This window comes from Aotus nancymaae, unplaced genomic scaffold (genome assembly GCF_030222135.1).
Source record: "Aotus nancymaae isolate 86718 unplaced genomic scaffold, 86718_ANA_hifiasm-v0.15.2.pri h1tg000064l_1, whole genome shotgun sequence".
Classification (NCBI taxonomy): domain Eukaryota; kingdom Metazoa; phylum Chordata; class Mammalia; order Primates; family Aotidae; genus Aotus; species Aotus nancymaae.
Genome location: NW_026988479.1, coordinates 11,267,040 through 11,289,741, shown reverse-complemented (window position 1 = coordinate 11,289,741; position 22,702 = coordinate 11,267,040). Strand labels below are relative to the sequence as shown.

At 45.1% G+C, this 22,702-nt stretch overlaps 1 protein-coding gene across 1 annotated transcript in view; it reads left to right on the top strand.

Annotated features, from left to right (window-relative positions):
* Window positions 1-22,702, top strand: part of TRPC7 (transient receptor potential cation channel subfamily C member 7) — a 136,647-nt gene that overhangs the window by 102,673 nt on the left and 11,272 nt on the right. Inside the window, exons 7-9 of the mRNA XM_021664941.2 lie at window positions 78-342; window positions 16,643-16,838; window positions 21,828-22,049. Of these exons, the coding sequence (XP_021520616.1) occupies window positions 78-342; window positions 16,643-16,838; window positions 21,828-22,049 (683 nt within the window). The remainder of the gene's footprint in view (window positions 1-77; window positions 343-16,642; window positions 16,839-21,827; window positions 22,050-22,702) is intronic.

The window sequence follows — 22,702 nt, the reverse complement described above, 5'->3', positions numbered from 1 at the left end:
TCTAAAGATGCCTAACTGGCTTCTCTTCCAGAGTAGATCCTGTGCCCCAGTAAGTAACCCAGATTGTTTTCTTTTAGCCAGGGACAAGTGGTGGCCTTCAGACCCTCAGATCATATCAGAAGGGCTATATGCGATAGCCGTCGTGCTGAGCTTCTCTCGCATTGCATACATCCTGCCAGCCAACGAGAGTTTTGGGCCCCTGCAGATCTCCCTAGGGAGAACTGTGAAAGATATCTTCAAGTTCATGGTCATTTTCATCATGGTATTTGTGGCCTTCATGATTGGGATGTTCAACCTGTACTCTTACTACCGAGGTGCCAAATACAACCCCGCGTTTACAACGTAAGTATCCAAGGGCTTTCCCCAGAGGGTCTCCCTGGGCTTCCTGGGAATCCTTGGGAGTCTCCTAAAGGTGGCTTTTTGTAGAGACTGGGGTTTCCTTGCTATTTCTCAAGGTTAAAGGCAAGTTTATTAGAGGGTGTCTTAGAGTTCAAGTTCTAGAGTCAAAGAACAGAAGAGCTGAATTAAATCCTCACTTTGTCCGCTTACATTCCGTGTGACCAAGGGCATGTTCCCATTTAGAATATATATATATATATAATGTGTAGGAATGCTATGTTTTCTAGGATTTGACATTTTCAGCACTCAGGAATTACTGTATTTCGTAAATGGAAAGACCACTACTAAAAACAGAATGCCATTAATAGAATGTGTCTTTGGTTTCCAAAGTCGATATACTAGAGTGAGTGAAAATAATAATGAAAGCGAGATATTTCATGGTAAGCTTTGGGTATAAAGTTAAGACTGCAATCCACAAGTTATCCCAGGGTAAATGGTGCAGCAGAAAGCATGCTGGCGAGCATTCTTGGGGCAGACAGGAAATGGGTTAACATCTTTGAGACTTCATTTTCTCATTTTTAAAATGGTGATAATAGTACCTGCTTCATATGGATGGTGCAATGATTCAGTGAGATAATGTAACTCACACAGAAAATTCTCGATACATGGTAAAAAATATATATATATTATTATTATTGTTATTATCTTAGCCTGGGTTACCTAGAAAACAGAACTTTGGGTAAAAGTTGCATGCTAACACTTTATTAGAGCAAGGGAGTGTGATCTAAGGGAAATAAGACTGAAGGAAAAAGGAACGTGAAGAATGGGAAGAGGGGAAGCGAGTGCAGAGTGTTGCTGCATGAGAGGTGTGAAGTGAGGATGGGGAAAGCAAATACAGGCAGCTGCCCTGGCCACCATCCACCAGAATACACAGCCTGGGCACGATGGACCTCTCCAAGGGGACCGTCTGGAATTACCACATCTCAGAATAGCCCATCAGGCTGAGAAATAGAGACTTTATCATCCAGATCGGTCCCATCTGCTTTCTCTCAGTCACTCCATAGGACATTAATTCACCTACACTTCCAGGGCAGCCCTGGGGAAGCCATATCCACCCAGCATGGCGGAAGGTCTGTGAGCAGTTACAGGTCACAGCTCTCCATGCCTGGCTGGGCAAGCCAGGTCCTGTGCGTGGGACCCAGCAAGTCCTGCAGCATCATTTGCCTCTGCAGCAGGAAGGAAAGCCCATGTGAGAGGCAGGAGGCATGCAGCCTGAGCATGAGGCAAGACACTGAAATTAGGGTACAGAAGTAGCTGCTGGGGGTGCTCCAGGAGGCCAAGCAGGCAGACTAACACAATGACATGCACTCCCCCCAACCGTGGAGGTAGTGATGAAGCTCTCTGAGCCCGTGTCTGCAAAGACCCAAAGCTCCTCCCCTGGGGTGGGGGCAGGGCAGGATGCCAGGTGGTCTTCTGGAGAGCCAGCCATCAGTAACGCTGAGAAGGGTCTAGTGGAAGAGCCTGGAAGACCTGAATATACATTCTGACACAGGCATATGTGGGCTGGTAACATTAAGCCAAGTCACTTGATTTATCTGAGCCTCTGTGTCCTCGTCTGTAAAATGAAAATAAGATTTCCCACCTTAATCTTAAATACCCTCATGGATAAATAAGGTTGTTTACATAAAGTGCGTGAAATACCAAAGTGTTTCCAGTCCATGTCCTGCCCCAGACGCACTCAGCTCCAGAATTTCTCCTTGCCTTCACCAAGCTCTTGCCCAGAATCTTGAAAGGAAGATAAGGTTTCAGCCTTGTGAAATCACAGCACAATAGCCAGGATCAATGTAGCTAAGCACTTCCTGACACTTGTCCCCAGGCAGCTCTGAGTGGCCTGGAATGTCAGTTTTCCAGCTAGTAGAAATGGCTCTGAGCCTTGCCACCCAGACTCCTTGAGCAATTTCCAGGTTGTGGCAGGGCCTCATCTTACTCTTTGGAAGAAATCACCCATTAAGATAACATACTTGTCTCCAAGAACCAAGTACAATGAACTCTGTGCCACTCAGCTCAGAATCATGGACTACGCTGCCCCACCCAGCTGAAACTACCTAAAACAGTGGGACTCTGGTGCTGTTAAACCACAGAAGCTGTTACTCCCTGAAGCAAAGAAGTAGCTTGTGTGCCACAGAGAACAGGTGCCAGACCCGATGCTAAGAAATGCACCTGAGAGGTGCTCAGCTCTGCTTCTTGGCCCACATGGTATGTTGGAGCCTCAGTACCCCATGGACAGACAGACTAGGTTTCAGTCTGAGCTCTGCTTCCTCTTACTGACTTTGTGGCTTTGGGCAAGTGCTAAATCTCCTGGGCCTGAGTTTCTCCAGCTCCAAAATGAGAATACTAACAGAGCCAACTTCACAGGATTATTGTAAGGATCCAATAAGAAGAAATATGATCAAATACAGTGCTTGGCATAAAATGAGCCTTCAATAAATAGTAGCTATGATAATGGAGATGGTGAATAATTTATCTTCAAGGGAGAATAAATTGCAAGAAAAGGCACCTGAGTACTGAATTGGTCTGTAACACCCTTTCTGGACAGTGGTCTAGCTTATACACTGTCCACCAGCTCAGGATAAGCACATTATCGAATCAGCTGGACTACTTTATATCACCCCAATACTTTGTGATTAAATGTTGAAGGAATAGAATAAATTTCAATCACCCAAAAACAAATTTGCTCTAGATCTCCTAAAGGTAAAACTAAACATATCCACTCTGCAAATGCATTGTTACTGAACACAGAGAGGATGTCAGCCAATAAATGAAGGCTCTTACCCTCTGTGGTCAGACCCTGGTGTCCCTCCTGTGTTTCTAGCTTAGCATGGTGCCTTGCAAAGGGTATTTGCTCATTAAAGCTTCATGAACAAGATTGAGGGAATAAACAGGAGAAAAGAAGCCAGAATCAAGGTAGTCAAATAAACAGTAGACAGGGCATTTGACAGTGCGGACTTCTGTCCTGTTCCTACTGCCCAGAGTGCTCTGTGCAATTCCTCTTCCTTCCTCTACAGACAGCCTGTATCACCAGCCCACAGTCCCTCAGTCCCTCTGAAGGTCAGTGCCATGACACACAGGAAAATGACAAAGGGGCCAGGCGTGGTGGTCACATTTATAATCCCAACACTAGGAGACCGAGGTGGGAGGATCCCCAAGAGTTTGAGACCACCCTGGGCAATATAGTGAAACCTCAGTTAAAAAACAACAAAGAAGAAAAAGAAAGAGGAGTGAGGGAGGGAGGGAGGGAAGGAGGGAAGGAGGGAGGAGAGATCATGACTTTAGAGTAGGGCTGACCTGGCCACAATTCTGAACTAGATGCAACACAGCTAATCCATAGAGGGAGAAAGGCAGGTGGCCTGGGTTGGGGTCTTTGAGTTTAGAAAGAGTCACGAGGAAAAGCAAGAGAAGAAAAGAGCAAAGCAATTGGCTCGTCCCATGCACTGAAAACTGAATCAACATTTCCTGGACATGAGGGGCCCAACCAAAGAGGACCCCAGGCCTTCCAGGATAGGGAAGAGGAGAAAAGGTGGGGAGGCGGCAAGCACAGCAAAGAAAGGACAGGAGATTTATCACCGTGGCAGTTGCTGAAATGGGATGTGTAGCTGTGAATAGGATTTGATTGAACAGGAAAACAGTCAATAGAGCAGTGAAGTGCAGAGAGAAAAGAATGGATTTTTGTAAATGTCATCTTTTACCTTTTGACTGCTCTCTGGAGCATGTCAGCCCCACCCCAAGAGATCTTCTTTGTTAATTAAAAAAAAAAGCCATGTGAGTATAAATGAGACTCAGGCCTTAGGGTATTCAAAGCTGTTCTTGGTGCCAGCCATGCTGATGATGAAGTCAAACAACCTCACTCAGGTGAATGTTTGCTCCAGAGCAGCGCATCCCCAGGCCTCCCTGCCCAGCTCATAATCTTCCCTTTGGCCCACCCACAGGTGAGTGACCTGTTCTCTGTGGGATTTTGAGCTTGTAGGGTAAGGCAGGGGTCCTCTCATCTGTTTCTATAGACTTGGCAGACCCAATCCTACAGAAGGGAAGTTTGGGTTGGAGCACACTGCAGGTATCCCCCTAGCCCCACTTTTGACCTCCCCCTAGCCCCATTCCTGCCATGTCCAAGGGCAATTGGAGTCTCTAAAGACTGTTCAGGAGTTCACTTTGAAAGTCAGCTGTTAGGAACCTACAGGGAGCTTTTCCATATGAGCTCTGGTCACCCTAGGGGTGCAGTCCCAGGCCAGCTCACAAAAACCAGTCCCACCATCTTGTAGCATGTTCCCAAGGAGAACGGGTAGAACAGGCATTCTGGGACAAAAGGAAAGAAAAGGAGAAAGATTTCTCTACCAACTGCAGCCCCCAACCCTTAACCAAGCCCTGCCCTATCTCCCAGTGTATTCCAGTTCGAAAATCACATACCTCCCCCAGCCTGGCCACTCCCAAATTCTCATTTTCTCCATCCAGCAGACCTCAATCAAAAGGCTGGAAGAAAATGGATGGATTGAACTGGTTCAGCCCAAGGTGTGAATAAATACACAGTATGAGCAGCTGTAGCAGCTCAGTCGTTCTCAAACCACATGAGAATCACCTGGGGAGGTGGCTAAATGTGGGACTTCCCAGGCTTTTCCTCTTAGAGAGTCTAATCACAGTATTTCTGGGTAGGACCCAGAAATCAACATTAGCAAGCCCCTGGTGGGTTCTGGTACAGATGGTGTAGGACCACAGTATGAGAAATGCTAATCTGATCCAACCTCATCATTGCACAATAGGGAGATGGAAGTCACTCTCAGCTCTGTGTACTTTAAAAACAAGGAGCTTGTTAACTTGAGTATCTTATTGGAAGGATTTCAGGCTCTATGCAGGCAACTGTTTTTATGGCACAACCTCCTGAAAAGGTAGCCAGGTCCAGCTGAAGCAAGCCCTAGAGTCAGATCCTATGAGTAGTTCGCAATTTTTCAGCCTCCTTCCACTTCGGAACCAAGAATTCTCTCAAAGGTCTGGGCTGTTTTTCACTGCCACTTCTGTGTCCGGTGCTGGCCTGAGGGGAGAAGCATGGGGTGCTGGTGGTCGAGCTGGGGCCTGTCTGGGCATGACAGATAGTACACCTGCTGGCGACTCATTATCTCCAAGCCACTTCTATTAGAAACTGCAAATGACCACAGGCGAGGTAGGATAAGGGTTCAGACAAGGTTTATGCTCTCAGAGTACAAAACTGAAGTATCCCAAGACGGCAAGGAAGTAGAGAGAAAAATCTCCTGAGAACACACTTCCTTTAATAAAGTCTTTTAAAAAAATTCTCAGTTCAGACTGTTAGGAATTTTGTGATTGGGAACATATTTTTAACCGTATCAATAAAGTCAGTAGACAAATAGAGTTTGCTTTTTGGAAGTTTGTTTTATAGCCAACTTTGCTGAAATGCACATATTCCATACAGTGAAGACTTTTCTGCTTAGAGGTTGCATGGAACTCTTGGGGTTACAGGGTTAGAAAAAGACAAATAAAGGGTCCATGGCTTATAGATGAAATGCTGCTGAGTGACAATACATAGGAAAAGGGTGCCTAGGCCGGGCGCAGTGGCTCACGCCTATAATCCCAGCACTTTGGGAGGCTGAAATAAGCAGATCACAAGGTCAGGAGTTTGAGAAGAGCTTGGCCAATATGGTGAAACCCCATCTCTCCTAAAAATACAAAAATCAGCCGGGTGTGGTGGCACATGCCTGTAGTCCCAGCTACTCAAAAGGCTGAGGCAGAGAATTGCTTGAACCCAGGAGGCAGAGGTTGCAGTGAGCCAAGATCACGCCCCTGCACTCCAGCCTGGGGAACAGAGCAAGGCTCCATCTCAAACAAAAAAGAAAGACAGAAAGAGAGAGAGAAAGAAAGGAAGAGAGAAAGAGAGAGAAAGAAAGGAAGAAAAGAGAGAGAAAGAAAGGAAAGAAGGAAGGAAAAAGAAAAAAACAAAGAGAAAGAGAAAGAAAGAAGAAAGGAAGGAAGGAAGGAAGATGGATGAATACCTTTCTCATACTCTGGCTGGTGTTAGTGATGGAATAGCTACACAGAAAATAGGAGGGGCCGGAGGCAATGACGTGGCCCAAGTGAAGTGAAGGGCACTCTAACACAACCCATGGTGGGCCCCTGTCTCCCCTTTGAGTGAACTTGGCCTTCCAGACTTAATCCTGATTGGAGACTAAACGTCACTTCTGTTTCTCAAAAGATCATCTCAGCACATCTTTTCTGTAGGGTGTTGTGAAGTCAGCTTCATAGCATAGCTGGGTTGAGACTTTTCTAATCAAAATAATACCTCTCTTAAGGTCGTTCTGTCTCCCCAGGAGTCATTTTAATGGAAGTAGCTTCAGCAATGCTAGGCAAAATTAGAAGCTTCTATTTTCCATGACACTTATAAGAAATTTCCATACTTTATAAGGGAGGGATTCAGGAGGCACTGATTCAGCCCCACCCAGCTTGTCCTTGCCATAGAGAAACCACATTCCTTTTCCAGCCCTGGGAATTGCAGCTGAGGGAGAGGATCCTTAAGACCCTGCCCACACACCCCCACCCACCATGGACTGTCCCAGCCTCCAAGCTGAGCTTTATATACTTGGCTTAGAGCCAAAATTGAGGCTTCAGATCGTCCTTTTGGAGTCGGTAAAGAACAGGAATCATAATAATAAAAAATATCAATTTGTTGATGAACTCATGACAGATATGCACCTGCTTTCTCATTTAATCCTCGCAGTGGAATAACACAAATACTACTACAGGAAACTGAGGCTCAGAGAGTTACTAGATTTGCCCAAGATCATAGAACCAATAAGAGAATCTGAATAAAAATTCGCATGACTCCAAGCCCATCCTCCACCTTTGGCCTAAAATTTTCAGCACTCATACAAAGGTCTACACTTTGAGATGGATGCTAAGTCTCTAAGAGTTGAGTTGCTCTCCTCTAGTAGTAAACTCTAAAGAGGAGCATATTAACTCAGATTTGGATTACCATTGAGAACCTGGTGATTCTACATATCTCAGCTCTAATATGCAGACAGCAATTCTCCCCTGGATAAAGCAGGTTTCTATTCTAAAGTGAGCTCCCCCATTTAACAAACATGTATGGAGCAACTACTCTATGCCAAGTTGTGTTTGGCCCTGAGGCCATAGACATTAATCCACCAATTCTGTCCCTAGGAAACTCATGGACAAGTGGGGATGGTGAGGGGGCGGTGGAAAGCAACAGCTATGATCCCATATGATCATCATCAAAGGGTACTTGAGCAGCACAGGGAAGAGGAAGCACTGAGCCCTGCCTGGCCGTGTCAGAGAAGGCTTCCTGGAGGGGGTGGCTCTAAACAGAGAGTTAGGGAGGATGACAGGAAGGGCACTCTGGCCTGTGCAAGGCATTTTTGGAGAGCTTCACATAGGAAGGCATTTGGGGAGATAGCAGAAGATTAAATAAGAGCATCAGGTAGGAGCTAGATTGTGAAGCACTTCATAAGTCCTGATAGAGTGTTGGAGTCTCTGTTAAGGCCTTTGTAAAAGGAGAAAGATGTAACTGGATCTGCTTTCAAGAAGAGTGCTGTGGCAACTGCATGAAGGGTGGGTTGGAAGGGGTGAGAGTGGAGGCCTGGGCTGGGTGCTGGGATTCTACTGTGAGCAAAAGCAGAATTTTTTTCTGTGGCCCCTTCCCTCATGAAACTTGCAGACTGGTTGAGAAGATAGATGTTAATCAAATAATCACAGGAATGGGGGCATGGTTACAAATTGGGGAAACATTCCAACAGACAGGAATGTGAAAGAAAGGCAGCTATGAAAAGAGCTGAGCTAGATCCCCTGGGAGGTTCTGGCAGGAGCCCCGTGAGAGAGTGCACTGCTGCACGCAGGGAGTGTGGGATGGCGAAGGGGAGCGGAGGCAGAGTGGCAGGCTCTGGCTGCAAAGGGGATCCTGCTGAGGCTGCCCAGGCCAAAGTATATCAGAAAACTCATCAGAACCAATGACATATTGAGAGAAACCCAGGGAGAGGGCACCCTGAGGCACCCTAGGACCTGGGCTACTGCCAGTTTCGCTGTGCAGTGTGCTGAATGTGTTTGCAGGTGGGCAACAAGGAATGGCATCAGCCTACTGGGCTTTATGAAGGACCAGTTTTTCCCGGGACCCTGGGTCAGTGTTATAATATGGGGATCTCTGATCCAGAAGCTCCACAGGCTAGTTCATCATCAGACTTTATTATACTGTGACAGTTACAATCTCCACCTTTCATCTTTTAAATTCAAGTCAGGACAGGCTGGGCACGGTGGCCCACACCTGTACAACCCCAACACTTTGGGAGGCCAAGGTAGGTGGATTGCTTGAGCCCAGGAATTAGAGACCAGCCTGGACAACAAAATGAGACCCCATCCCAAAAATTAATTAATAAATGAATGCAAGTCAGGCATAGGGTGTTTGGGGGGATGAGAGCTTACTGCACCCACTTTCACATGGAGAAACCAGCACAGAGGAATTCTGAGGCTTGGTGGAGAAGGCAGCCAAGATCCCTGTGGGACCCAGTTCAGGCTCAGAGAGGCTGGGGACCTAAAAATGACACATAAAGATCATTTTCAGAAAAAAAAAGATCATTTGGGTCTCATATAAGGTCTTTTTCTTTGTATAACTCTCCAACAAGTGATAAAAATATAGATCTTTTCCCAGACTACTTTAGAAGAATTGTTACAACAGACATTCTACTATCATAAAATATTTATGGATACATTCTTCTCATGTTTATTTGTGACACGGATTCTAAAAGCCTGGGAACTTAAGCCTCTGGAACAGTCTGAGAGCCACCACATTTTGAGGAAAAAGACCTGACAATCAATCCACATTTTCTATAATGCTGACTTCATGGCACGCTCTCGGGCACTACCCCGGAACCTCCATCTGCTTCTCAGCCTGTCACTCTCTGACAGGGGAGAGGGTCCTACCTTTCTATGCACTAAAATTCAGTTCTACGATGACAATATGGTTTAAACTGCCATTCATCAGAGTGACAGTGGCAGGAAACTGCAATGTCCAGGGTTAGCTCAAGATATTACCAGCAGGGGCAGGTCTGAGGCAAGCTGGGTAAGACCAAGTGCCAGACCACCTTATGTCTCAGTTTCCCAGCATTCCATCATCCATTGACAAAAATGTTCACTGACCCATCCCCCCAACTACAGCTGGACACTTTCTGAGTACTGAGGACAGAGCGGTGAAGGAGGTGAGAAGAACCTGTCAGCATGGAGCTCAGATTTCCGAGAGAAAAGAGGCAAAAAGATAAACAAATAGGCAAATAAATCATTATAGATTAAGTGCTGGGAGCTAAAGAAGTAAGACACTGTACAGAAGAGTCATGAGGGAGGGCCTCCTTCAGACAGGTAGTCAAAGAAGGCCTCATGGAGCACGTGCTGACTGAGTCTAAAGCCTGAATGAAAAAATAAGGAGGAGCAGCCAGGTACAGAGAGAGGGTAAGGCATTCCAGGAAAGAGCTCAGCCAGTGCACCCAGGCAGAGTGCAGTGAGTGAAGGGAGAGCCAGCCTCAGGCTCCAGGAGGCGGGAGGAACCAGACTACCCCGGGCCTTGAGGGCCTGCGCTAGGTAATGATGGGCTTTGCCAGCTACGGGGTAAGCCACTGACGGAGAGGGGCAGGATCTGATTTCTGTTTTTCAAGGGTTTTTCTGAGAATGAATTATGGGGCTCCAGAGTCTTTCAGCCAGATATTGGAGCCTATTGCAGTTGAGGCAGATTGTTTAAAAACAAATACTAGTAGTAAAATTAGTAACATTAATTGAGCAAGTAGTATGTGCCAGGCAATAATTTATGCATTTCACATGCATTCTATTAACTCATTCAATCCTCACAATAACTCTATGAAGTGGAGATTAGTTTTCCTGTTTTATAGCCGGGAACAAAGCAGCACAGAGAGACTAGGCTATTTGGCCAAAAAAAATATGCTCAAACCCAGGTTTGCCGGGATTCAGAACCTGCACCTCGATTGTTTCATCATCACCTGGACTCAACACTAGAATCAGGCAACAGGAAGTCAAAATATGCATCAGGGATTTATTCATTCGTTCATTCAGCAGACTGAATTTCTTGAATGGCATCCATGTGGCAGGCTCTCGTGAGGTTTACAGTTTTAAAGATGAAATAAACAGCTTCTTCCCTTAAAGAGTTCCCAGGCTGCAAGGGGTACAGTGGAACCCCTCAGTATAAATAAATCTAGGCTACACAAGCTTTATGCATCCTACTTCTTTGGCATCAGTTCTGTTACCCCAGACTCTTCTATTTCTAGACTGTCTAAATCAAACTCCTTGGTTAGGACCCAAGGTAGGACTCAGAGGTGATTCAGAGGACAGAACTTTGCAGGGCCAAGGAAGGGATGAGTTCAGACTTTCTCAGGCATTTAACCATCCTCAAACCTGATCCAACTACTTTCAGTCTCTGGGTCTGGGCATTAAAGAAACACAACCTCTGAGAAGATCTTTATCCATTCCAAACACCTTACTCCATCAGCCCAGCTTGGATGGCAGGTAAGCATTATTCCCCTCCAGCAGAACTCTAGCAGAGTGCCAGCTATTGTCTGCCAAACTTTGGAAACAGCCTTTTTCAATTAAAGACTGATCCTCCTGCTTAATTTTAGCCTGCTATGTGCTGATTTGAGTAGGTAACTGAACTGAACTATTCAGTGGTAGGGGTAGAGTCCTGGCAGTGGGGGGAAGGTGATGGGGCCTTCTGAAGAAGCAGCAATTTTGCTGTCGCCCTGAATCCTCTCCGTGTTGATCAGTTTATTCTCTGAGGCTCGTATACAACGACCTCTTCAGGCAACCTATTATTAAAGTCCTGTTATCCAGGCGAGACAGACCTGGGGAACTGATTACCTCGTCCCTGCTTTCTGCATGACAAATCAGCCCAACCTTCCCACACTCCCCGCAGAATTGTGGCCTATTCAGTGTCACTCACGGGCTCTTTTCCTCCTTTACTTCATTAAGAATGCTTCTTATGCTAGGGCAGCCTATTGACTAACTTCATTCCCTTCCACTGCAGGCCCAGAGTCAAATATAAAAAGACAGCATGGGCTGGAATAATCAGAAAGTGTATTTGCATAAAATCAAGGGTCTGTGATGATCTTTGCAGATGAGAAGAAAAACGAGGCTTGTTCAGAAAACAAGCAGCTGAATTATTGACTCCATTCAGCCCTGTGTGGAAGCACCTGAGGGGCTGAGGGGCTGTATGTATGCTGGGAAGGGCAGAGGCAATCAGAGCCTCCCTGCTTACAGTCTCAGCATTCTCCTACCTTACTGGGCTTGCTTTTAGACTGGGACCTCCAAAAGGACAGAAACACGTTTGATGTGGGCACCTGTGTATCCTCATCACCTGGTATGGTGCCTGGCACATGGTTCGATCAATAAATATATGAATCAAAATAATAACTGCTATTTATTGGACTCTATATTTCACATAGGTTGCTAATTTAATCTTCATGGCAACTGAACAACAGAAGCATCACTATGCAAATTTCATAGTTGGGGAAACTGAGACTCAAACAGGCTTTGTCCCATGCCCAAGCCTATACAGCCACTACCCAGTGTGGCTGAGATTTGAACCCAGGCTTGCACCCTGGATCTTCTCACTCCTCCAGCTCTCTCTGTGACGTGACGTCTCCTGTGATTGACACAGTCGAAGGAATCTGTGGCAAACTCTATAGCTGGCTAGGGTGGGTGGGCAGAGGATGTAGAGCCAGTAGATGCCATTCCTATCAGTAAAGAACCTCAAATCTAGTCTTAAGACCAGCTAGTGGTCAGAATCCCACAGAATCCCAGCACTTTGGGAGAGGGAGGCGGGCGGATCATGAGGTCAAGAGATGAAAATCATCCTGGCCAACATGGTGAAAGCCCGCCTCTACTAAAAAAATATATACAAAAATTAGCTGGGCATGGTGGCGCACCTGTGGTCCCAGCTACTCAGGAGGCTGAGGCAAGAGAATCACTTGAACCCGGGAGATGGAGGTGGCAGTGAGCTGAGATTGCGCCACTGCACTCCAGCTTGGCAAAAGAGTGAGACTCTGTCTCAAAAAAAAAAAAAAAAAAAAAAGACCAGCTAGTTCACAGTGGGGCTTTCCGTGAGACAAGTAGCTTCATGGCAAATAGCAACTAGGTCAGTTCCAAGATATTTTCTTCCTGAAAGCCAGCCCCATTTCTCCCCAGTGACTGGCTTTCTACCCTATGCCCTGTGTTCCAGAGCTCATGAAAACTGTGGATGATGATTAATACATAACGCAGAGACCATCATAACCTCATGGGGCATTGGGGCCAGCTCCAATATCTGAGCCGTTGGGATAAGTGATATACTATTGATTCATTCCAATGAGAGCCTTCTCTCTGAGAATATATTACTATGGGTGCCCAAGATCAAGGCAACACAAGTCTTTTCCCACTCAGGGCAGTGAGGTCAAGTTTCATTTATTTCCTGCCATATGTTAAGTTGGAAGATGACACTAGCATAGCATCTTAAGTTCATTACAGAGCTCTAAACACCATAAAAAGCAACAAGTTTTCACTGAAGTTTTTTTCCTACCAGGATGTCTGTCATTTTCATATTGATTTATCCGCTCTTTGTGTAAGGAAATCATCCATTGTTTGTCTTATATTTGCAAATATAAGTTCTTTTCTCAGTCTTTTGCCTTATGTTTTTACTTATTACGTTTTTCATGTGTACAAGTAAAGTTTTGTGTGGTCAAATCTCTCAATCTTTGTAGTTTTTGAAAGTTCCCCCAGCCCAGAAGTATATAATAAATTATCACCAATACTCTATTCTAGTGTTTTTACCATGTAATTTTTTTTAACATTTAACTCTTCAATTTCATTCAGAAGTTATTTAGTTATATGGTTTGCACTGTGGATACAATATTGTATTGCTTACAGTTTAGCCTAGATAAGTAGACATTACTCAGCCTATAAGGTACCCTCTAACAACACCAAAATAAAACCAGCAACAGAATTATTCTCTTCAGTTAGTCTACTTGTCTTCATGACAAGAACATGTGAGTACAAATGAAAGACCCAAGAGCCCCACATGGTGAATCTAGCCATGTTAAGTGAGTCAAGCCAATAGCCCCACTTTTCTTTAAAGGAAGATTTTATTATCTCATTCATTCTGCCTCATGAAGAGAGAAAGCAAGGGCCATAGCTGTTTTCCCTTAACAGCTTAGAAGAGATCTTAGAAACTCATAGTTTAGGGCTGGGTATGGTGGCTCACGCCTGTAATCCCAGCAGTTTGGGAGGCTAAGGTGGGCAGATCACAAGGTCAGGAGTTCAAGACCAGCCTGACCAACATGGAGAGAGCCCCCATCTCTACTAAAAATACAAAAATGAGCTGGGCATGGTGGCGCGTGCCTATAATCTTAGCTACTCTAGAGGCTAAGGCAGGAGAATAGCTTAAACCCAGGAGACAGAGGTTGCAGTGAGCTGAGATCGTGCCACTGCACTCCAGCCAGGGCGACAAAAGCAGAACTCCGTCTCGGGGAGGAAAAAAAAAAGAAAAGAAATGCAGAGTTTGGCTGAGACCCAGTCCTGCCCAGACAGACTCTAGCAGTCCCAGTGAGTTTGGGCCTCTTGTAGAGCCTCCTGGAGAAATGGCCAAATCCAAGTCCAGGAGTTACTCCTTAAACTACAGAACAGAAATAAAACAGATGTGCAGTACTGAAGACTGTCTGGACACAGACAACAAATTGAACAGATCAGCATTCCAGCCTAGGTTAATTGTCCTGAGCTGCAGGGATCAGGTAAAGGAGGGACTAAGGCAAAGCCTCGAGATTCATAAATATTTCCTTGCTGGAACACATACTGCTTAATGGGCCAGGCCTGTTTCATCAGATTACTGACATAGAATATCTAAGAGAAGGCACCAAGGATGAATCAGGGCTCAGTGGCAAAATGTATGGCAAGAAGCAAATGAGAAAAATATGCAAGCTGAATGTAAGCCCATTTTCCCTAATTGAAATTCAGAAGGTTTTCCCTGGATATGTTCTGTAATTGCTCACTTCATTTGTGTCAGCCAAAGGTTTCTGGGTTGTTCCAAGGTAAGAAAGGGAAGATGAATTTGGGTAAAACCTCTCTCTATGGCAAGTATGATCCATTCCCGCGGTGGTCCATGGCAAGTGTATAATCCTAGATCAGCCCTTGTCTTCCTAGTCTCCCCCTCAGACACTGTGTCCTCCAGTTTTCACCTGGTCCTGCCTGGAAGAGAGCAACTGTCAGAGAGATCATGGCCTACTGTCTCCTTCCAGTTTGGAATTTAGGGTTCATCTGGTGGTTTTAGAATCTCTCTGCCACTGTTCCCTTCCACTAGTGTGATAACTGAAAGATTGCTTCATAATGGGACACAATACCGCAGTGAATCATGACACAGGGTGGATGACATCTTTTTCACACAGAATGCTGCATCTCGCATGAGGAAACACTTCTCCCCTTTCCCAGAATAGCACCAGGAGCTGGAGCTCTACAATAATGGCTTAATACCCTATTGTTGCTTCTAAACCCCCAACTAAATTCTTTCTCACCAATGCCAAAATGAATTAAATGTTTCAAACTCACAGTTTAAAAAGAAACTAAAAACAAACACTGACAATACAATCCCACTCCAAATATCAGTTTTTCAGACTCGAAGACTGTGCATAGGGAATGAGCCAAACAGCTGGCTAGACACACACACATGTACACGCACACACACATACATCCCCACACAATCACACTTGGGAGAGCTGTAAATTCATGTGAGTCAAGAGTTGGATTTTTAGCCCAAGTGACAAGTACCAGTATTTTTGTACATCTTGTCAAATAAATACCAATCCTTGAGAAATGCTGATATTTTTAAAGATCTAGCTAATCCTGGCCATTTGTGGGTGAGTGTTGAAAACCTGAAATGTTAAAGAGGAAAAAAAAACTGCTTTCTCATAATGGTACCAAAAATCTGGATGAAAACTAAAAGAACTGCACTAAACCATTCAGATGTTACCAGATACACTTGCATGGTCTAAACCTCCCAACCAAAATCCAGTTTTCTCATTGGATTTTAGTCATCAACCTGATACAGGGTCATGGCCATAAAGTATGGACTATGAAACACACATGGGTTTTATTGGTAATACCACTGTACTCCAGTTACTTCGTAGTCTCCAAAGGGCCAAAGAGCAGTGTCCTAAAAGCCAAATCTAACCTGAACTGCCCTCAAGGCATGTGCAGCATCTAACCTAAATGAGCCATAAGGTGAGGTTTGGGCAGTCACCTGGTGATTTTGAACCATGTGGACACACCAAAATCCCCACTCACATTCTCGATAATTCAGCCCCAGTTTAGAAAACTTAATACAATTGGCCAGCCTCAGCTCTGTAACATGGAGGTCGTATGACAGCCCACCACAGAGCTGGTCATGAGGCTTAAATGAGCTGCTCTGTGTCAAGTGCCCAGAAGCATCAGGTTCCAGGGATGCTGACCTCCTGTGTAGACACTGCCCACTTCCCAGGTATCTGCCATCACTCCCCTTCACGTGGACTGCGGAGTCTGAGAAGAAATAGTTAGGACTTAATGGAAGGAAGAGTACACTTTCTGGGGCCCATAATGCACAAGAACAAACATTTGCCCAGGTGTTTAATTTTTAATGTTTAAGTTAATTACAGTAAGAGAAAAGTAATACCACAGCTAGGAATCTCGATAAATGGATTGAATGAAAAATAAAGAGTCTGCCATTTTTAATATTCTTTCAAAGTCTTCTTAGAAATCTGAATACTGCATTGTCTCAGTATTGCAGGCACCACCAACCAGCCCAACCCCACTCCAGGGTAACAACTGGGCACTCCAGGGTAAAGCCTGACCAATGGCAACTTTCATTTTAAAAGTTCAAGCTGATACGGTGACTTACATCTTTCACCCCAGCACTTTGAGAGGCTGAGGTGGGAAGATACCTTGAGCCCAGGAGTTCAACACCAGCCTGGGCAACATAATGGAATCCCATCTCTACAAAAAATAAACAATTAGCCAGGTATGGTGGTGCACAGCTGTAGTCCCAGCTACTCAGGAGGCTGAGGCAGGAGAATTGCTTGAGTCCAGGAGGTCAAGGCTGCAGTGAGCCATGATTGACCCACTGCACTTCAGCCTGGGCGACAGAGTGAGATCCTGTCTCAAAATAAATAAATAAATAAATACATAAATAAAAGTTCAAGCTGGTGCAAACTGCGTGAAAGTACTGTCTGTTTCTTTGTAGAGTTGAAGAAAGTTTTAAAACTTTATTTTGGTCCATATTCGGCTTATCTGAAGTAATCTCGGTGGTGCTGAAATACGACCACAAGTTCATCGAGAACATCGGCTACGTTCTCTACGGCGTTTATAACGTCACCATGGTGGTAGTGCTGCTCAACATGCTCATAGCCATGATCAACAACTCCTATCAGGAAATTGAGGTAAGGCCAGGTCGCTGAAAATGCTCGCTCTCCCTCATCTAATTTACATTGCTGTTTTCTACAATGAGGTGAATGACGTTATGTGCTATTAAATGTGTAGCCAGAATGACAAACAACAGAAATTCTTCCTGGATTGCTTCTAGAAATACTTCAGGTCAGTCTGCCCCATGGTGTTGCTGGTACCACCATGAGGCCCAGTGAGAGCAGAAAGAACTGAGGTTATGAGTCTTTTCTCTTTTATACATGTCTTCTCAGGACATCGTGCAGATGACCCATGGCAATCAATCAGAATGACTGTCTTTCAGCCCCCAGCACTGTCTTTTGCCTCTCACATGCTATTAAGTACCTACTGTATGCCAAACCCTCACTGGGCACTGGTGATACCAAGATGACTAAGACACAATTTCTGCCCTAGAGAAACTCATAAGGCCAATGAGAAAATCAAACAGGGCAATCAACAAATTCCAATGCCCTGGGGCCAGTGCAGCCAGGTTGCGGGCAGCAGAGGGGTGATGTGGGGACAGAGACAGAGACTGACTATGAGGGAAGTTTCCAGAGGTGATGCTGGAAGGCCATTTAAAATGAGAACAATTTTGCCTGACAGATAAAGGAGTTGAGAGAATGTATCGGAGGGCAATTTATCAAAATCTAAAAGGCATGACCCATAAGCTATTGATTGCAGCCTTGTTTAGAACAGCAAGAAATTAAATAGGAATCTAATTAAATAGACTATGATGCATCTGAAAAACGGGATGCTGTGCAATTCTATTTTAAGAAGGATAAAGATGTTCTCTATATGCTGATGGGGAAAGACCTTCAAGTTACAATGGTAGGAGAAAAAACTCAAGTTGCAGAACAATATATATAGTGGGCTCTCTCTGAAAGGGAATGCGATTCATTTGTGATTGTATAAGCATATCAAAAGAACAAACCTCTGAAACGGTCCACAAGAAAGACACCACAGGGGTGCCTGTTGAGAGGGGGGTAGGGGGCATGGTGGGTGGAATTCCTTTCTCTTTATACTTTTTAGCCTTTCTAAATCATGTTGTTTTACCTATTATAAGATTAAATAAATAAGCTAAAGTTAAAATAAAAAGCACTGACCTATTGAATCCACAATTCCAATTCTGGGAATAGATCCATGCATAAATATGATTTTACATAGATGTTTGTTAAAGGAAAAACCTGGAAATAGTCCATTGTTACGAGAATGTTCAAATAAACTGTGGTATAGTTACACTTTCAAATAAGGTGTAGGATACTGTACATAGACCATGAGGAAGACAGCTTTGTACTGACATGGAAAAAATCCCTAACACATTATTAAGTGAAAAAATGCAAGTTGTAGAAAAATACATATAGGGGAATCTCATCTACATAACAATACAAACGCAAACGTATAGAAAGGAACTCCAAGGAGGCTGCAGTGCTCTTGACCCATAGGGATTAAAAGGAGATAGAAGATCTGAAGCGGGACTTTCACATTTCCTGGTGCACCTCTGTCCTTAAATTATAAGAAATAGTTGTTTATGTACTTCTAATGTAGAAAAAAGCAAAGATTCCTGTGTATTAGCTTGCTAGGGCTTTCCTAAAAAATACCACACACTGTGTGGCTTAAACATCAGAAGTTTCTTCCCTCACAGTTCTAGAGGCCACAAATTCAAGATTATCCAAGAAGCCAATCCAAGCAGGGTTGGCTTCTTCTGAGCCTCTCTGCTTGGCTTGCAGATGTCCACCTTCTTGCTGTGTCCTCATACAGCCTTGCCATCAGTCCAACAAGATCAGGGCCCCACCCTCGTGACTTCATTTGACCTCAGTCAGCCTTTAAAGGCTCCGTCTGCAAATACAGTGACCTTCTACGTTAGTTTTCTATACAGAGTATTCTATACAGTAGAAAGCACATGTGCCAAGGCAGGGAGGGGTGAAGCAGTGTGGTATGCTCAGCACTGCAAGAGCGTAGATTGAGGGAGATAAAAAGGCAAGAGGTGATAGGAAGAGGTGAGCCTGGCCATGAAGCCTCAGCTGCTGCCCTCCAGGAAAACACAGCACATCATGGATGGACAAACAGCACATATAGTTTTAAGGCATTTTACATACTTAATCACCAGTGTGGATAATGAGCTGTTGTCCACTAGTCCTTCCTGGCCTTCTGGGCCTCAGTTTCCCCATGTGTAAGAGAAAACCACATGGTGCCTAGAAAAGCTGTAGGTCTCTGCACCACTCCCCCTGGCAGTCTGCCGTATCCTAACAGGCATGTAATGTTTTGGTTGAAATGCCAGTAACATGGGAAGCCTTGTAGTTGGCTGTGAGGGATAACCACTAGCTGAGGGCAGGAGCAGGCAAGCCCACAGCATATGATTTCAAGTAATCCCACCACGGAAAGGGGCCCCGACATGTAGAGAATGTATTACAGCCCCACACCTCCCCTCTGGGCTCTGGACTTCCGGGGCAGGTGCGGGCACATGTTCCCACCTGTCTCACTGGACCATGGTAGGTACCACTGGAAAATGCCAGGCATTCATATCACACGTAGTTTTGATGATGCAAATATTTGTAAACCCGTCCATAAGAACACTGATTTATTGGATCAGTAGATCTTGAGCCTTTGCTGTCCAAATTCACGACCCACCTGTGCCTGCCTCTCCCCATTTAACCTCCCCACCCCCACCCACTGCCTCTGCAGGCAGCACAGGCTTCTCCAGCAGACAGCTCTGCTCTGCGCCACTCTGCTCATCCTGCCTCCCCAGCAGCCACCACTGCACGGCACCCTGCCCGCCTGCGTCTTCACCCCTCCCTTGCTACCTAATCCTTCCTGTCAGCATTTAAATAAGTCTCTTGATCCTAAAAAAAAAAAAAAGTAACTATAAAAAATCCTCCCTCTATCTTACTTTCCAGCTCCCAACCTCTTTCTCCCCTGCTCCTTACTGCCAGCATCCTCAAGAGTTATTTACACTTCTCACTGCCTCTTCCACGAGTTAACTCTTACGAATTCTTTACCCCCCATCCCACCCACTCTTGACCTTGTTAAGAACTGCTCACTCCTCAGATCTGAGGCCAAACACCAGCCAGCCTTCCCTGACCCCCAGACTGGGTCAGTGGCCTCAGCACCTAGACCCTCCTCCAGCTCTGGGTACAACAACAGGTAAAAGACTAATTGACTAGCTGTTGAACGTACATCACCGGCCAGACTTTGTGTTCCATCCAGGCATGGATCATCATGCCCAGGGCCTCCCTAGCACATGCCAGGTGCATAATAGGTGCTCCATCAATGTTTGCTAGGTGGCTGAAGGTTGACTGCTAGGCCTATGCTAGGCTATGGAGGTGAAAATAACATTTATTGGGGGCTTACTAAGTGTCTGGCACTGTTCAATGTCATCTATGCATTAACTCCTTTAACTCTCACAGCCTGTTTAATAGGTATTATTATGCTCATGTTACAGATGAGGAAACTGAGGCCCAGAGTGGTCAGTCACCTACCATGGTTGCATAACTAGTAAGGAGCAGAGCCAGGGTTTAAACCCATGCAGACTGCAGAACCAGTGCACTTTGCACTATCCACACTTCCTTTCAGGCCAGGTGTCTATGTTACACCTCTCTTGTACAGCAAGACCAGGAGTGAGCCCTGCCCTCATAAAGCTTCCAATCTAAAAGATCCTTATAGGATGTCCCCAAGTAGACCAGGCCCAGTGTTGATCCTCAACAAAAGCAAAGTGGTCAAGCCTGCTGATTATAACCCTGTACTCTTGTGGTACATCCCAGCAGCCTCTCCTGGGCCCTTGCTGGGTTCACAGCTCCTCAGAGTGTAGCCACTGCCTGTGGAAAGAGGAACCCACCGCTCAGGGAGCACACATGCACTACCGACCTCAAGGCTATGTGAGGGAAGCAGTTTTATCTCCACAAGCTCAAGAACCTCACCTAAAGTTACACAGCTAATAAGGGGTTTTGAGTTCAGGTCCGTCTGATTACAAACCCCATGCCCCTTTCCTGGTCTCCAACTGTCCTCCTAGGACAGAGGTCCGAGGAACCTGTCTAGATAAAATATACCTGCTATGCTCAGGGGTCCACTCAGCATTCTGGCATCGATACAAGGTCAGAAGGAATAGAACCCACTACCCCCGAAGAGAACATAACCGTATTACCTCCTATAATCTACACTCAGGCTTTGCTCCCCTTGAATTACACATGCTAGATCTATAAACATCCTCCCTGGCAGCATTCTGAGCAATAAGAAATACGCCATCTAATAAATTCACTGTGTTGTTCAATGTGGTAGCCATTAACCGCATATGCCAATCAAGCACTTAAAATGTGGCTGGTCCAAACAGATGTGCTGTAAGGATAAAATTCACACTGGAGTTTGAATACTTAGTATGGAAACAATACAGTGAGCTAGCTTAATATTGTTTTATAACGCTTACATGTTGAAATGATATTTTTGATCTGCTGCATTAAATATATTACTGAAATTTATTTCATCTGTTCAATTTTACTTTTTAGAATGGGGCTAGTAGAAAATTGAAACTTATCTATGTGGCTCATCTTTTTGGCTCACAATATATTTCTAGCGAGCAGCACTCCTTTAGAGATTAACAAATACAATAGTGCTGTGGTGGCTGGTGCATCAGCTAGCAGGGCTATAAAAATTAATGAATAACAAGATTAAGTGGCAATGAGAAAAATTCTTTGGTTAGCTGCAAGTGGAGAATATTGGTAAAAATCCCCAGTGGAGAATAGGGGCAGTTAGTATGAACTGATCGAGGTTTTTCAGCAAATAGTCCAAAGGAGCTAGGCAGAAAGAGTGACCATCATGCATGGTTGTAGCGAGAGTAAACTCCCCTTCCCTGTGCCATCTGTAGAAAAACTGCACTGAGTTCTGCTTACAAGTCTGCTCTCCGAATGTGTAGGCTGTGTCTCCGCTCCTCAGGATGGAAGGGCTCCGTTGTTAAATCGTGGCCTTCGAGGTTGTGTTTTGTTTCTCTTGTTCCACAGGAGGATGCAGATGTGGAATGGAAATTTGCCAGAGCAAAACTCTGGCTGTCTTACTTTGATGAGGGAAGAACTCTACCTGCTCCTTTTAATCTAGTGCCAAGTCCTAAATCATTTTATTATCTCATAATGAGAATCAAGATGTGCCTCATAAAACTCTGCAAATCTAAGGCCAAAAGCTGTGAAAATGACCTTGAAATGGGCATGCTGAATTCCAAATTCAAGGTAGGTAGCATGTGGTTTATGGGGCCGGAGAAGGCAGCAGGAGAGGGCAGGGGAGTTGAGTGCGTTTGAGTCAGATGGCTGCCCCCACCCCATGCAAGGGGGGCCAGGGGCTGGGAGGGCTGGTACTCTGTAGAGTCTGCCCAGGCGCATCTGAAAGCCCAATGCCAGCAGAGGCTACTGTGATACCTCCCTTTCTCCTTGCAACCCCTTGGAGAGGTGCCCTGCTGGAAACTCAGCAAGCTGCCTGGCTGAGCCATGACCCCAGTGAAAGGAACTTCTTAGTGGACTTGGAACAGCTTTTCTCAGAAAGCATCTGGAAAATGATCTCTGAGAAGAAGGTTCCCTTCCCACTGTCTGCCTCTCCTGGGGATTCTCAATGTTTATTAGCATGTTAAAGCCTCTAGGGAGCCCTGAAGGAAAGACATCCATCTAACCTTAACTCAGTGCTTTCCAACCAAGTTGACTAAACAACATTCTGTAGTCCTTATTAACATCCTGCAGAGCTAAAGGTCCTAGGAACAATGTTCTATGAAGCCAAGCAGCAGCAGGTAAATCAGCTTTCAGAAGCTGCCTTACTGAGACAGCCCCGTGTGTGGCTACTGTTCAAGTCCTATGAGATATGTAGGGATGTATGTATGTTTTTGTGTGTGTGT